We start from the raw sequence: 14,453 nt of genomic DNA on the forward strand, positions 1-14,453 counted from the left end.
AGCATACTAGTTAAGGTTTTGGGGACCTCTTAAAAATAGAACACAAAGCAGAGGAATATGTTCATCCAATTTTGAAGCACTGATTAAAGATCGCATTTTGTGTAACACATCATTAAATTCCTGCCTTTTCTTCCAAAACAGATGATTGGAATGTGGTAGAATTTGGTCCCATGCAGCCAGCTGAAATCATAATAAATCATTTTTGCTTAGATGCAGTACATTTATCTCCATGTAGTGCTATCAGACGGAATTGATGCTTTTAGATTTAAGAACAAAGTCTTCCCTTAGAATGGTATTACTGAGAATCTAAAAGAGTTTAGGAAGAAGTAATAAAGGATAAATTAAAAATCATCCTTGCAACTTCTAAGAAAGCCAAGCAAGAGAAAAAGATTGGACTGCTGTCCCTTCCAAAATGAAAATCATGCGTCCTCATCGTTCAAGCAGATACAACAGCTAGGAGCAGATATTTTATGCCAGGGGAAAGAATATATATTGCACACATAAAAGGCTGCAACATAAATTTGAAGAAATATGGACCTCCTTCATGTAGGTAGGTCAAACTTTTCCCTCAAGCAGATAATTACAGGCTTGGGGTGAGTAAATCTTATTAGCCTCTCAGTACCTTAACTCTTCTCATAGAGACTGGTAATAGGCATATAGTAGACATGTACTACTTCAGTGCTGAATGTGCCTGTGGTTTGCCAGGAAATAGGTCATACCAAAGAAAAGATGAAAACAGATTCCCTGATTTTGGAAAAGATGGAAGTTGTGAAAGGAGATGCCAAGGAAAACTGAATTTGCTACGCAGCTCCTCGTTTGAAATCACTTGATTCAAAGATACCACCCAAATATTTGAGTGGTATCGGTTTGGACCTGTTTTTTTTTTGAAGGAGCAGGGTAGGCTGGGGCAACCCAGGTCATCAGAAACCTCTGTGACGATGGCAACAGGCCAAGTCCAGCTCTTCGGAAATGGTGTTCCTGGGCCCATAAGCAGGATCGTGGAAGGCTCCAGGGGAAGCTGATAAGGGATAGTAAGGCTTATTAGTGCCCTCAGGGGCTGACAGTATGGATATTGTATCACGGATTGTTTGAGTTTGATCGGTTTGCTCCACAATTATATGAATATCCTTAAGCAGTTAGTTACAGCCTCTTGAGGAAAATATATAAATGCTACTTACTGTGTCGTCCTCTATGGGAGAAGAAGGGAGATGTATCTCTCATGACCCAGGTCAAGTTCCAAGCAGAGAGACCAGGGGGAAGACGAGGGCTGTTTGTTGGGACATCCAAAGTGCTCAGACCTTTCATTAAAAAAAAAAAAAAAAGAAAAAAAAAAAAGAAAAAGAAATACAAACATTTATGTATGACATTGTTACTTGTATGCTACACAATAAGTGCAAATATCAGCTTTATATATTATATACACTGAGTGCTGATATTAAATTATTTCTTGGTCATTTTTTACTACCAGATATGTCTGTGTTCAAGGAAACAGGAGATAAATTGCTTTACATAACAGAATTATCATCACTTAGAAAAATTGTCAAGTTTAGTCCCACACAGAGTCTAAGTTCTCATTGACCTTTCCTTCAATTTATTTATTCTTAAAGTCTTGTTAGCATTCAGACATCCCGTACATGGAAGAAGCAAAAGTACACAGCTCCTGTTCAACAACCCTATGCATCTAAGAGATGTGTTTGGGGATCAGAATACTACACTGACCCAGAACATGAAAGTATCTGTACAAAACTGCACTAACTGTGCAAGACTACAGTGATCTTAGAGATGCAAAGAGAATCTGAAGTAACATGCCAGGTCAATGAGCAGAATAATATAGGCTTTGAAAGCACAGATTTTCCCTGTGAATATTTAAGGTGTGGGTTTGTTTTTTTTTTCTTTCTTTCCTGATGATAACAGGATCTTGAGTATCCTCCTCTCATTTTTTGAACTCTTCAGGAGAAAGGAAGGATTTAACTTTATAGAAATACAGACAGGCAAAACTTGTGTTTGGGAAATTTGATGCAACAAAACAAACCTCTGGCTTGCTGATATGTTCTGATTTCTCGGAGAAGCCATAAAGAAATTGTTGTTCAAAAAGAAAAAATAAAAAATACATTTTTGATCTAATAAATTTTTTGTCAAGTAAGAACAATACAGATGCTGGCTTGAATTACTTTAGTTTAGATGCAATGCTAAGCTTTGCTAAAATACCAGAAAAAAAATATGGCGATACCTCCCGATAAAAGTTTGGTTAAATTTTCTGTAACAAAAGGAATTAACTTAGAGTGATAATTAATTCGGTGTCAAATAATTGTCCTCCTGAACAGGTAAATAATAATGGATAATAACAGAAATATTTTAGGGGATAATAGTAAGCAAGGTAAATGGCTAAAGCCATGGTAAAAACATTGCTTTGATTCTGCTAAAGCTCTGCCACTTCCCTGTTTCACATAAGAAAAACTTGAAAATTTCGGGGGGACTTGTCAGAAGCTTAAGTACCAAGTGTTAGTTGAGCCCTACCTCATTCTCAGTGTATTCTTATTCTTAGCAGTCCTGTAACTGAGTAATGGTAACAAAAACAAAAGAAAAATAACTATTTTTACATAAGAACTGTAACTCCTTCTCATTGCTTAAAGCAATAATCTTCAAGATAAGAATGGACACTGTGCTGTTTTGTAAGCCATTCCAAAAAATTAATAACCCTAATGGCTCAATTAAATCTGGTCTCTATGCTAAGTTACAGTACAATCATAGAATTAGAGAATCATTTAGGGTGGAAAAGACCTCTAAGATCATCATGTCCAACCATTAACCTAGCAAAATGAGCCTTTCGTCCCTACTAGTATGCTTTCTAGCCACAGAAAGAGAGTTCAGACTTGTAAGGGAGTCTTTGTGCCCCCAAAATTAGGGTATGGACCTCAAAATTAGGGTTTGGACCTAAAAATAGGGCTTTGGACTTTACAGCTTTGGGGGCTGGATCTTAAAACAATGTTCTGATCCCTAAGAATGGGTGTTTGAACCCTAAAAAGAGGCTTTTGGCCCTAAAATTGAGGTCATAGCCCCTAGAATGGGGTTTAAGGCACTAAAAAAGAGGATTTGTCCTCTCAATTAAGGCTTTAGAACACCAAAATGAGGATTTGTTCCCTAAAATGAAACTGTGGGCCCTAAAAATGTAACCTGAGTCTGAAAACTTAGGGTGTGGTGATAAAAAGGTGGTTTTGGATCCCAAATGTAGGCTCAGGATCGTGAAAATTATGGCTTAGAGTCTAATTACAAGGTTTCGGTTTATAAAAATGAGCCTTTAGTCCCTATTAATATGTTTTCTAGCCACAAAAAAATAAAGAGGGTTTAGAGCCTTAAGAGACTGTTTGTGCCCTAAAAATGATGATTTGAATCTTAAAATGAGGCTCTGAACCCTAGAATGAGTCTTTGGACCCTGGGAATGATTCTTTGAAACCAAAACTAAGGTTCTGGGCCCTAGGAAAAAAAAAAAAAAAAGTTAGGAACCTGAAATTGAGACATTGGCCACAAAAAAAGAATGTTTCAGAACCCAGAAAAGGGGTCTCTGGACAGTAACATGTGTCTTTGGACCCTAGAATGATTCCTTCTACCCAAAACTGAGCCTTTGGGTCCCAAAATGAAGGCTCTGGGTACTAAAACAAAGGCTTTGGGCCTGCAAAAAAACTGATTGGGGGCTGGATCCTAAAATGGTGTTTTGATCCCTCAAAGTGGGTTCTTGGATCCTAAAAGGAGGCTTTGGGCCCTAAAATTCAGGACTTGTCTCCTAGAATAAGGATTTTGGAAATAGAAAAGGTGTTTTTTTTTTTTTTTTCTCTCAAATAAGGCACTGTACCCTAAAAAGGCACCTTTGTACCTTAAAATGAAGCTGCAGGACCTAAAAATAAAGCATTGTGCCCTAAAAATGACAGCCTGGGCCCCAAAACTGAGGGTGTAAGCATAAAAAGAAAGATTTGGATCTAGAACGGAGTTGCAGGGCCCTGAAAATATCCCCTGTTATTGTCTGGAGTTTAGCAGAAAAAAAGACGAGGCCAGTCATTTATGAGGGCAGATATAAACCTAGTGTACTGCCTTCAACTGTGAATAACAAAGCAATAGCAACTATGGTATAACCTTTATACTGGATTTTCCTTCTTAACATGAAGACGTAGTTGACGCATCTTTCAGTAGCTCATGATATAGCTTGATGTGGCAAATAATGTTAGGTTCCATTACAATAGATACAGATGCTGCTAAAACAGATTTTTTCCTACAAATGTGCTTCACTTTGATGCTAGTATAAAATAATATTTTAAAAAAATAATAGTAAAAATTGAGCTCCCGTAATAAACTAGTTTTAATATCAGTGGACATAATAAGTGTGTTCGTCTTGATGTGAGATGTCTAATGAGTAACAATATCCCTGTAATATAACATCTCCATCCAGTAACACTCGAAAACAAGGAAAGATTTACAACCTTAACACAGGTCACACATCTAACACAAACAAGAACTCTGGGGCCTCCTTACCCCTGCAAGACCCAAATGAATGTAGATGTCATGCATTTAGCATTGGTGGGGAAGCCTTGGGATCTGAATCCTGTGAGGACACAAACCTGAAAACCTACCTGTTCCCCATGGAAAAATAATCTCAGAGAACGTTACACAGATGCATTCTTCTCTTTAACGCTGCAGCCATGGAACTCAAAATTATCATTGCTTTTATCCTGACCACCCTTACTTAGGAATCAGTAACTCAATGATCAGCTGCAATACCATAGATTCTCTGGCACTCCTCACTTGCAGAAATATGCCTCTGACAACTCTAATGCAATACATATCTCATTCATCAGAAATCATGCCAGCCTTCAGCCTCATCTAAGTGAATGTGTTCCCTCTGTCACCACTATATACAGTAAACTGAGATAAAAAAAATAAAGTTGAACATCTGAGCAGAGAAGACAAGGCAGTCCAGGCACCTGAACCTCCCCTCTATCAGCAGCAAGAGCTGCAGAAGAGATAACATCAAAAATTGGAACGCTCTCTCTCTCACTCTCCCCCTCCCTCTCAGAATAGAGTTACTGCAATTCATTTTAACCTAATAACTCATTTTTTTCTCGTATTCCTTAGGATTAATTTTGTAACTTCATCTCAAATGATTTGCTTGGGCTATTGGTCTGAACTTGAAGACAAGGAGATTGTATCAGAAGTTATGAATCTTTCCCAATTAAGTTATCTTCAGAGAAAGATGCTGGGTAAAAGGTTTTTTGTAGCCAAGAGGCTACTCTTCACAGTGAGGAATGATTAGATTTCAGCGTGAGCTGTAGGTTAGGAATAGGAGAGACCTTTCCTCTTCCACCTCCAGGGTATTTTATGACCAGAAAGGTAATTACAGAAGACCTGCATATCAGCTAAACAAATGCTTCTTGTGCAGCAATGGTAATGTAAACATAGAGTACGCTGGAGCCATTTCACAAGATAATTTTTTCCCCCTCTCTGAAACAATTAATATTGAAAACAATAAGCACTAAGAAATTTTATTCTCTTTCTTTTTAAATATACTAACCTCCCATTATGGTTGTCTGTACCATGGTGCTCTATCACTTGTCAACAGTAACCCTAACCTTTTTGAAAAAATTAATGGATTACCAACTAGAAGCTGACAGCTTTGTTTTTAGTAGCCAGACATTTGGTGAGGTATAACAGAAGTTTTTTTGATATTCCTGCCCTAAAGGAATATCCAGGGCCAAAACCTGACCCAAGGTACTCAATCACAGCTAGAAACATGCACCTGAAGAGAACATTTGACATTTCTGTTTTTAAACTCGTGCAAAGGAATTTCCCTAGGGGATGTGAAATTCATTCAGCTCACCAAGATTTTGGTTTAAAAAAAAATAAATAAATGTTTCATATGTAGGGAAGTCAATCCTCAAGGCCACAAATTCATTAAATAAAATATTTATGTATTATTTTAATGAAAAATACCTCTTTAATAGAATAAGCCTGCATGTTCAAATAAAAATGGGAAAAAAAAATGAAAAGCTTTCTACCTTGGTCATTTTAAAACAAACTGGATTTCTCCCTTTTTCTCCTTTTCTGGAAGAAGGAATGAGTATCCCCAGCCATTAACATACGGAGTTTTCTAAAGTTCTGTGTAGTGTAGAACGTAACAGAATCTTTATTGAAACATCCATGCTATTTTTAACTAAAAACAACAACTTCAGGATATTACTCCCTTTTGATATTGCTTCATTACCCTGTAGATAAGCTTTCTCACTGTGCTGAGCTGTATTATTCCCAGTTTCTCAGAGCTAGACCTCACCAAAGATGCATCCTAGCAGCAAAATAGGAAAGAAAGCTTCTTCCAAGAAAAATACTAAAAATATATTGAGAATCAATGCAGGCAACCCAATATCTTCATGCTTGGGGAACGCATATCTACCTTTGTATATAGATTGGCAGGGAGATAAGGTTCTTATTACTATTCTGTAAGATAGTGGTGAATCTGGGGTGACAAACGTGCATTTACCTGTCATCTAGATTTCACAGTTGCAACAGATATGAAGGTTAATAACTGAGATCAAACTGTATTTTCAGTGACATCTATATCTGGAAGAATATCTCAAAATCATTCCCATTTGTTTGCATGGAAATCAGAAATCAACCTTAGAAGTATTTGTGGCTCCTATTTGTAACAGCAATCACTAAAATATTTCCTAGCAAATTACATGCTTAGAAACAGCTTTCATTAAGATCTGCATTTTCTAGTCTTTGGGAAAGTCTGACATTTCAAGAAAAGACCAGCAGGATTTTCAGGACTGCCTCTGTAATAGCTGTGAGTGTACACCCCGGAGAACCTTGCTAAAGGATTTCCGAGCTCCTGGCTCCACAAAGTTCCTAATTTCAGATTTTATGGGGAAAGGGATGCAACTGGGTAAAAAAGATTGCCTGAAAATTCCCTGTAAACTTAGAAAATCAAAACTAATCCTCATGATCACACCCACAGTGTTCATACAGCCTCCCTTCTTCCCATCTGCAAACACAGTCATCATGAATTCTGTGAGAACACTTCATTATATCAAGGTGAACAAGCAACACCAAAGCCAGCACCCAAATTAACACTTTGTGAATGATCCATAGACTCAACTATGCTCATACAACCTACTGTCTAAATGTCACTCAAGCAAAAGTCAAAATCTGTTTACAGTTAAGGCAGAGAACCAGGCAAAGGGCAGCCGCTTTCCTCACAGTTTCTTGTTCTGAATAGCTGGCGAGCTTTACTATGCTAACGGATGGATGGCTTCCAGGGTTTATTTTTACAAACCTTTTCTAAAGTAAGAAAATGTTCACTTGACAGTCTGTCAAGTTTATCTTTGTCAGACGGAAAATATATTTAATAATGCATTATGTTACAATGATTTTATGTCAGCTTGAAAGCCTGATGAATACAAATAAACGGTAGTATATGTGTCACCAAACATGTACCCAAATGCCGTGAAGAAATTTGCATTTAGTGGGCTGTAGCAGATCTGCAGGGATAGGGAATTCAGTTAGACACACTGCATGAGGCATACAAGTGATCAACAATACTGACAGGCAGATGCTTGATCAGTACATTTGGGAATAGCATATATTTCCTGTACATGAAGCATATGTTAGTAATAAAACTGTATTTAACTCAACAACTGTGAACTGTGTTGTCATTCTGGCCCTGACTACTTTTTTTTTTTTTTTGTCTTTTTAAGGCTTATTTAAAATTTTCCATTAACTCCCTTCTGTTAGAAATGTGTTTGGTTTTTTTTTTCCTTTTCACGGGAAATACTAACTTTTGATAGAAGAAACTAATGTCTCAAAAGTGACTAACTGAATCAGAAATCAGGTGCACCATGACCTCTTTCTTTTCTACCAGCTAGACACTCCCTCCAACAACTACATCCCATGGAAATTTATTGATGCAAGGAGAGTCTGTGCTAAGTCTAGATATGGTTGGATCAGCAGATCTTGGATGGAAGAAGAAGAGCATGAAGTACCCAAAATAGAATTCCTTAAAGACATTGTGACGGGGAAATATTAAAGAAGTATCATGTATTGTTGCTCATTACACGGAAAAACTAATTTTCCTGGTACAAATGTAGGTGAAAATAACAATGTTGTGTTTTTTGCAGATTTCTGTGAATTCTTAGCACTTCTATGTGTGTTGTGAAATCTAGAAATTTTTAAAATTCTACTAGAGGCATGACAAGAGCATCAAAAACAATTAAAATAACCAAGCTTATACTCGACCTAGCTCAACTAATATAGCTTAAAAATATACTGCCATCTAGAGTATATTACTGCATTTCAAATGCTCTGTAGCGGCTGAAGACCTACCCACTAAGACACCACAAGTGGGCACTGATAAAGTGTTCGGGGTTTCATTTACAAACCAGACTAGGAATGGCTTCAGGTTGTTACTCATCTGTGTGTGTACAAGAAACCTTTAAACAAACAAACAAACACACAACAATATGCTGATCTTTGCCTTAATAACCATTTACAACACAATTAAGCATCTCTGTGGGCAACCTAGGGGAAACAAAGAAGTGAAGCGTTGGTAATAAACTGCTCTCAGCTAGAGTTGGTCCCTGCAATGGCTGAGGCTCTGGGTGAACTTTTCCTGCCAGTCTAGCCTGCAGTTTTGATAAACAAAGGGGAAATGCCCTTTAACAGCAAAGCTCCATGTACAAACACATACTCTTAATTTTTGGACGCTTGCACATAATATCACTTCTAGATATTTTAGGATCACAAACGGAAAAGGAGCAGGGGATGGGGCACAGCTTTCTGGGACTGCACTATTTCAATACAGGGCAATACTTGTCCTTATCTTTGTACTGATAACTGGTGTGCCTGAATTACTCACCAGGTATGCAGTGAAAACCAGAAGCCGTTATATCCATCTGTTTCGTGCAGCACAGAAAGACCTCCAGACACTGCAGGCATCAGGGAAGTGCAAGATTTAGTCTGTGGAATTGGTAACCTTTCTGCTGAAGTGCAAAGAAGTACTTCAGGTTGCAAATGTTCTGAATTTTTTCTGTACATGTAAAAATAAAGTGATCTTTCCACTGTTTGCTGGTGTATTTGTCCACTGTAGTTTATAAAAACCTCCAACAAATAATGAAAAGGCAGTGTTCATGTTTGGGCCATGTGTGTCAACATTAGAGATTTCCTCCATTAGTCCCTGCTGGACTGGCCCCTAGGACTCTACGTTACAGTGGTCCTAAACCAAGGAATTTAAGAGCAGTTTCTTACCTGATACCAGTATGATTCTCATCTTTCACAGCTGGAGTCTAGTTCCCTTGTACTCTCAGTGGCCATCTATCTGCACGTCTCATATTGCTCCCCTACATGCACTTTCCCTTATTCTGTACCCAATTAATGTAACCTCTAGAAAGTACAGTGGCCAGGCTTTCAAACAAACAAACAAGCAAACAACAACAATAAAAAACAGTAGTTGTCCTGACAGAGTTTTAATAATTCATTACACATACTGGCTTCACACCATATAGTGCCTTTACTTTTGATTTGTGCATGGCTACTTCCATATTCAACACATACATACAGCTAGAGTCACTTATCACTTAAGTAGTGGGATTAAGGAAAAAGAAAGAAAGCAAGCCAGAAAGAACCTCCTGCTCTACATACACTTGAAACCCTCTTTTGTACTACACTTAATGTGTACTACACCAGAATGCATACACAAACCTAGACCTCTAGGCAGTTATCACCTGAAGATGGCTGCAGATACCTCGATACTCAGTGGCCTGGAGTGCCTGCAAATTTTCATAAAAGCTCACACTTTTCTCAACATCTGTCTTTTGATTTGTGTCTCTCATTTTCAAGACAGGCATGCAATTCTCAATTTTTGTCTCTGTATTTCTTAAGTTCCACACAAAAATTCCTTGAACATTTAGATGCTGAGGGGATGATTATTTGAAGGTTTAGGTGCAGATCTGAACCTCTTTGGTCTGCAGGAGTCTGTTAACACTCAGAGCAGAGAGGCTACATCACTTGCTAAAGACTCCTTTGTTGATCAGGATGAAAATGGTGGTGGCTCACTTCTCCAACACTTTCATACCATGTAAGTACCTCTGGCTCTGGATGCATTTACAACAAAATTTAGTGAACATTTTTTACTTTCATATATAGCAACAAAATGCCCCTCTTCCAGTTCTAATCCATCTACAATTACACATGGCCTGAGCATTTTAATCCTTGTCTTCCTCTGAACTATAACATGGAGCTTGGTTGGGGGTGGAGGAGAAAAAATGTTAATTTCAAACAACAATTTCCCATCTGAAGGAAGGAGGAACTCTCTTCCTATTATTCCTAGTACAGACAAAAAAAAAATATATATATAAAATATATATATATAGATATTCAGAAGGCCCCAGTTACACCTGAGTTAATTTGTGGAGGTGTGTTTATTTCTCTCCAGCTGATTTATTCAGGCTTCCCCAGAAATTCACATTGCCTGTATCACATACTACTGTTACATATACACCTTTCTTTTGCAGTGTGCTGTGAGAAAAGCTTTTTGGACGTGTGTACCATCCTTCTTCCTCAGAGAGCACGAGGGCACGAGATATTGTCCAAAACATTAATGCCTGCAACATCTGGCAAAATTCCACCCCAGAAGCAAGCCAACCTTTTTCCATTGCTTGGAACCATTAAATAATCACAGGTGCTAATGTTGGTCAATAAGCAATTGCTATATGGAAGAAAGCAACAGCAGTGGCATAAGTCACTTCTCACAGTGGCCTCTGTGAGAAGAATCCAGAAGTTGCCCCTTGTCAGATCAGAGCCAGCTCCAGCCGGCTCCAAAAGGGACCCACTGCTAGCCAGAGGCAAGCCAGTGAGTGACATTGGTCAGGCCTCTGGGAGAGCAGATTTAAGAAAGGGGAAAACTAAATATTAAAATAAGGCTTCCCGTGGTGGAGCAGGCTGTCCCCCTGCAGCCCATGGGTCCCACACGGAGCAGATCTCCACGCTGCAGCCCGTGGAGGAGCCCCCGGTGGAGCAGGTGGATGTGGCCTGGAGGAGGCTGCGGCCCATGGAGAGCCCCCGCAGGAGCAGGCCCCGGGCCGGAGCTGCAGCCCGTGGAGAGGAGCCCACGCAGGAGCAGGGGGCCTGGGGGGAGCTGCCGCCCGTGGGGGACCCGTGCTGGAGCAGTTTGCTCCTGGGGGATGGACCCCGTGGTACGGAGCCGTGTGGGAGCAGTTCTTGAAGAGCTGCTGCCTGGGGGAAGCCCCTGCAGGCTCAGTTCAGAAGGACGGCATCCTGTGGGAGGGACCCCGCGTGGAGCAGGGGCAGAGAGGGACCGTGAAGGAGCGGCGAAGACGAAGTGTCACGGGCTGACCGCAGCCCCCATTCCCTATTCCCCTGTGCTGCCTGAGGGGAGGACATAGAAGAGGGTGGATGGGGAAGGGGGAGGCGTTTTTAGTTAGCTTTTAGTTTCTCACTGCTACAGTCTGACAGTGATAAGCAATAAATTATATTAATCTCCCTATGCTGAGTCTGCTTTGCCCATGACAGTAATTGGTGTGTTATCTCTCTGTCCTTATCTCAACCCTTTTCCATCATATTTTCTCTCCCTCTTCCTGTGTGGAGGGGCAGTGAGAGAGCAGTTATAGTGGACTTTAGCTGGCTAGCAGGGTACAACCACCACACTGTGAAGTCCTACCTGTCCTTATATTTGGCTTCTGCTATACACGGGATAATCCAAAAGAGGAGCTTTCTCTTTTCACTGTTTCATTTTCCTAGATACTGCTACAGCCTTCCTTATCTGTGGCAAAGCTGGTGAGAAAGGCTGGGCTGAAGAACTGGCCCTTAACTGAAACCTAAGGAGCTGTAAAATAGCTAGGAGTGGACATGAGCCACATAGAAAAAAATAGACAAAACAGATTTTTTGCAGAATTAGGTACCTATTATGTGTAAGGGTACTAGGACAATCCAAACCATTGGATTAAATGACCTGCCCAAATTCACAATGCAAAGACTAGAAAAAATGCAAACTGGTAGCAAAGATTAGGAAAAAAAAAACAATTCGCTGTTTCCCTCTTCCCAGAGGTCCCCACTTCTGATAGTCCAGTCCTGTCTCTGCCAAATGACTTTACTCTCTCTTGTGAAAATGAAATTCTGTGCATCTAGAACAAATCCAGTGTGTTGAAAGGGCTTTCATCTGCACAAAACCAAAACAAAACAGAATAATGACTAGGAACATCTAAAAAGATGGTAAGATATTTTATACAGATTTTTGTTTTTCATTTTTCCCGGAATATGTGGCTGTCTAAATCCTTTCCCGTAAAAAGTGAAACGCCTAGCTTCTTTTCCCCCTAGAACCTGCACTATTCAAAACGAATTTCCCAAAGTGATTACCAAAAGGCCTGTAAGAGAAATGATTACAAATGGCTGAGTTAACTGCACTGGACAGCCTCATCAGTCATCATAACGCAGTCTCAGCACAAGACTCATCAGGACAGGCAAGTTGTCATGACAGATGACACCTCTTTAAGAAGACTTCCTCCCGTGGCTTTTTCCCAAGAAAGTCCTCCTTGGGTAAGGTGCTTGCAAATAATGGTCCTTAAGCAATAATCAAGGAGGAATCATTGCCAGCTGTCTTCACTGAGCTGCTTCAGTGTTGGACTTTTTTTATTCTTTAACCTTTATTCTCTGAGTGTGGAATGTTTTATCTGCATGCATGTCTTGGAAATCACCGTACTTTCAGCAGTTGCTTTAAAAGTGATTTTAGAGCTGATGAGTGACAAATTAAGAGAGAGAAGGCCAGGAAAGGCTGAGACAGCACTGCTAGTCTCCTGTTACTTTTTTATTGCCACCCCCAAATGCTGTAAAACAATTTGCAATCTATGTATCTTTTCCCTCATCTAGAAAAGGAAGAGTGTACCTATCTGTCTGCTGTGGAAACTGAGAAGTTGAATTTTTTGAGTTATACAGAACCTTCTGCAAGAAGCACCATAGTAATGCCTGTTATAAATAAAAGCCAACTAACTTATTGTTCCATAGATAATGTTTCATGAACTGGAACTTGAGAGACCTAATTCCATTCCCAGCTCTTCTTTTCTGCAATGGGATCTAAGAGAAATTGTGCAGTTTCTTTTTTTGCCATGTTGTTTTCTACTAGTAAAATAGAACTAACGATGCTCTGTGTTTGGGAATCCTTGGATAAAAAGCAGTAAATATCTTTATGAAGAAACTTCTAAGCAAAGTTTTCAAAATACCATTTCCCTTAAAATCTATTGTTTGCTTCTTGTGTACTGTATTTACCATGGCGAGGGCAAAAAGCTTGTTTAAGAACAGTTGGCTTCTTAATGACACACATCTCAGTCACAGTAACAATTTGCAATGAACAGTTTGTTTGTGAAATTTGGCACTTGTTGGCTGATTTCAAACTGTTCACGGACAGACTGCAGTTGATAACTACTTAGAAATTACTCAAATATTTACTAGGAACAGATTTCAGCCCTTGGGAGGGTTGTTTGTTTCTTTTGTGTGGTACTCCAGCTATGCAGCAGTTGGTCTTTCAAATGCCTGTGGTACTGAATAGGTGCTGGATCTGAGAAGATACCTGAATTTCTCTTTTGCAGAAAACTTCAGGATTTCTCTTTCTTTCTATTCCATATGTTGGAATGAAAAAGAATAAATAATAATAATAATAAATCTTATACAAGAAAACAGTCTGGAAGCAAGTGCTTTGTTTGAAAGAATTAAAATTTAAGCATTTTGCGTCAATTTTACAGGAAAGTATACTATAGTAGAGTTGCAATTGAAATAAATGCTTTATCATAGTATATGATTTATCCCAAATGCTTTATCATAGTATAGTCAAAACATTTCATTTTGATTTTCCCCCACCCTGAAAAAGTCCCCAGCATTTTGTGTAAATTGATACATTCCCATAGGAAGTCTAGTTTTCAAAATGATATTTCCTGGTGGAAAATCTGACATTAGAAAACAACTTAAGTAATTCTAATTCCTGTGTATCTGACAAGATATCACTATGCTCTGCAGATGTCAAGCACCTCTCTGGGAATCCTCTGACAGAGAGCTTGATCTAGAAAAGACACTGAGCTTGGCCAATCTGACAAGACTCACTGTGAATCAATAAGGTCTTTTAGAAAATTTAGTAAACAGCAAAACACAATGAGCACAGCTATAGTAAACTCATAAAAAAATCAAATGAAAGAAACTATTGCTGAAAACTTTAGATGGATGTTTATTTTTATTGACAGAGTGAGCTGCATGGCACAAATGAGCACAACTGTGGGAATTACAACAGCAACGCCACCGCACTTTATATCTATACCCTTCTTTGATAACATTGGCAGGCAGTTTCAGAATGAAAACCACACATCTTCCTTTCTTTTGCAAAGTAAATTGGCCGTTTTGTTTGCAAGCCGCTT

General features: G+C 39.1%; 1 protein-coding gene across 8 annotated transcripts in view; it reads right to left on the bottom strand.

The window, feature by feature from the left end:
* Nucleotides 1-14,453, bottom strand: part of ALK (ALK receptor tyrosine kinase) — a 309,718-nt gene that overhangs the window by 222,399 nt on the left and 72,866 nt on the right. For all 8 annotated transcript variants that reach the window (XR_013949459.1, XM_080587582.1, XM_080587583.1 and 5 more), the window contains exon 2: nt 1,179-1,298. Coding sequence is in view for 7 of the 8 variants with exons in the window: in XM_080587582.1 (XP_080443708.1) it covers nt 1,179-1,298 (120 nt within the window). In the remaining variant the exon portion in view is untranslated. The remainder of the gene's footprint in view (nt 1-1,178; nt 1,299-14,453) is intronic.

This window comes from Anser brachyrhynchus, assembly GCF_964034855.1.
Source record: "Anser brachyrhynchus genome assembly, chromosome: 3".
Classification (NCBI taxonomy): Eukaryota; Metazoa; Chordata; class Aves; order Anseriformes; family Anatidae; genus Anser; species Anser brachyrhynchus.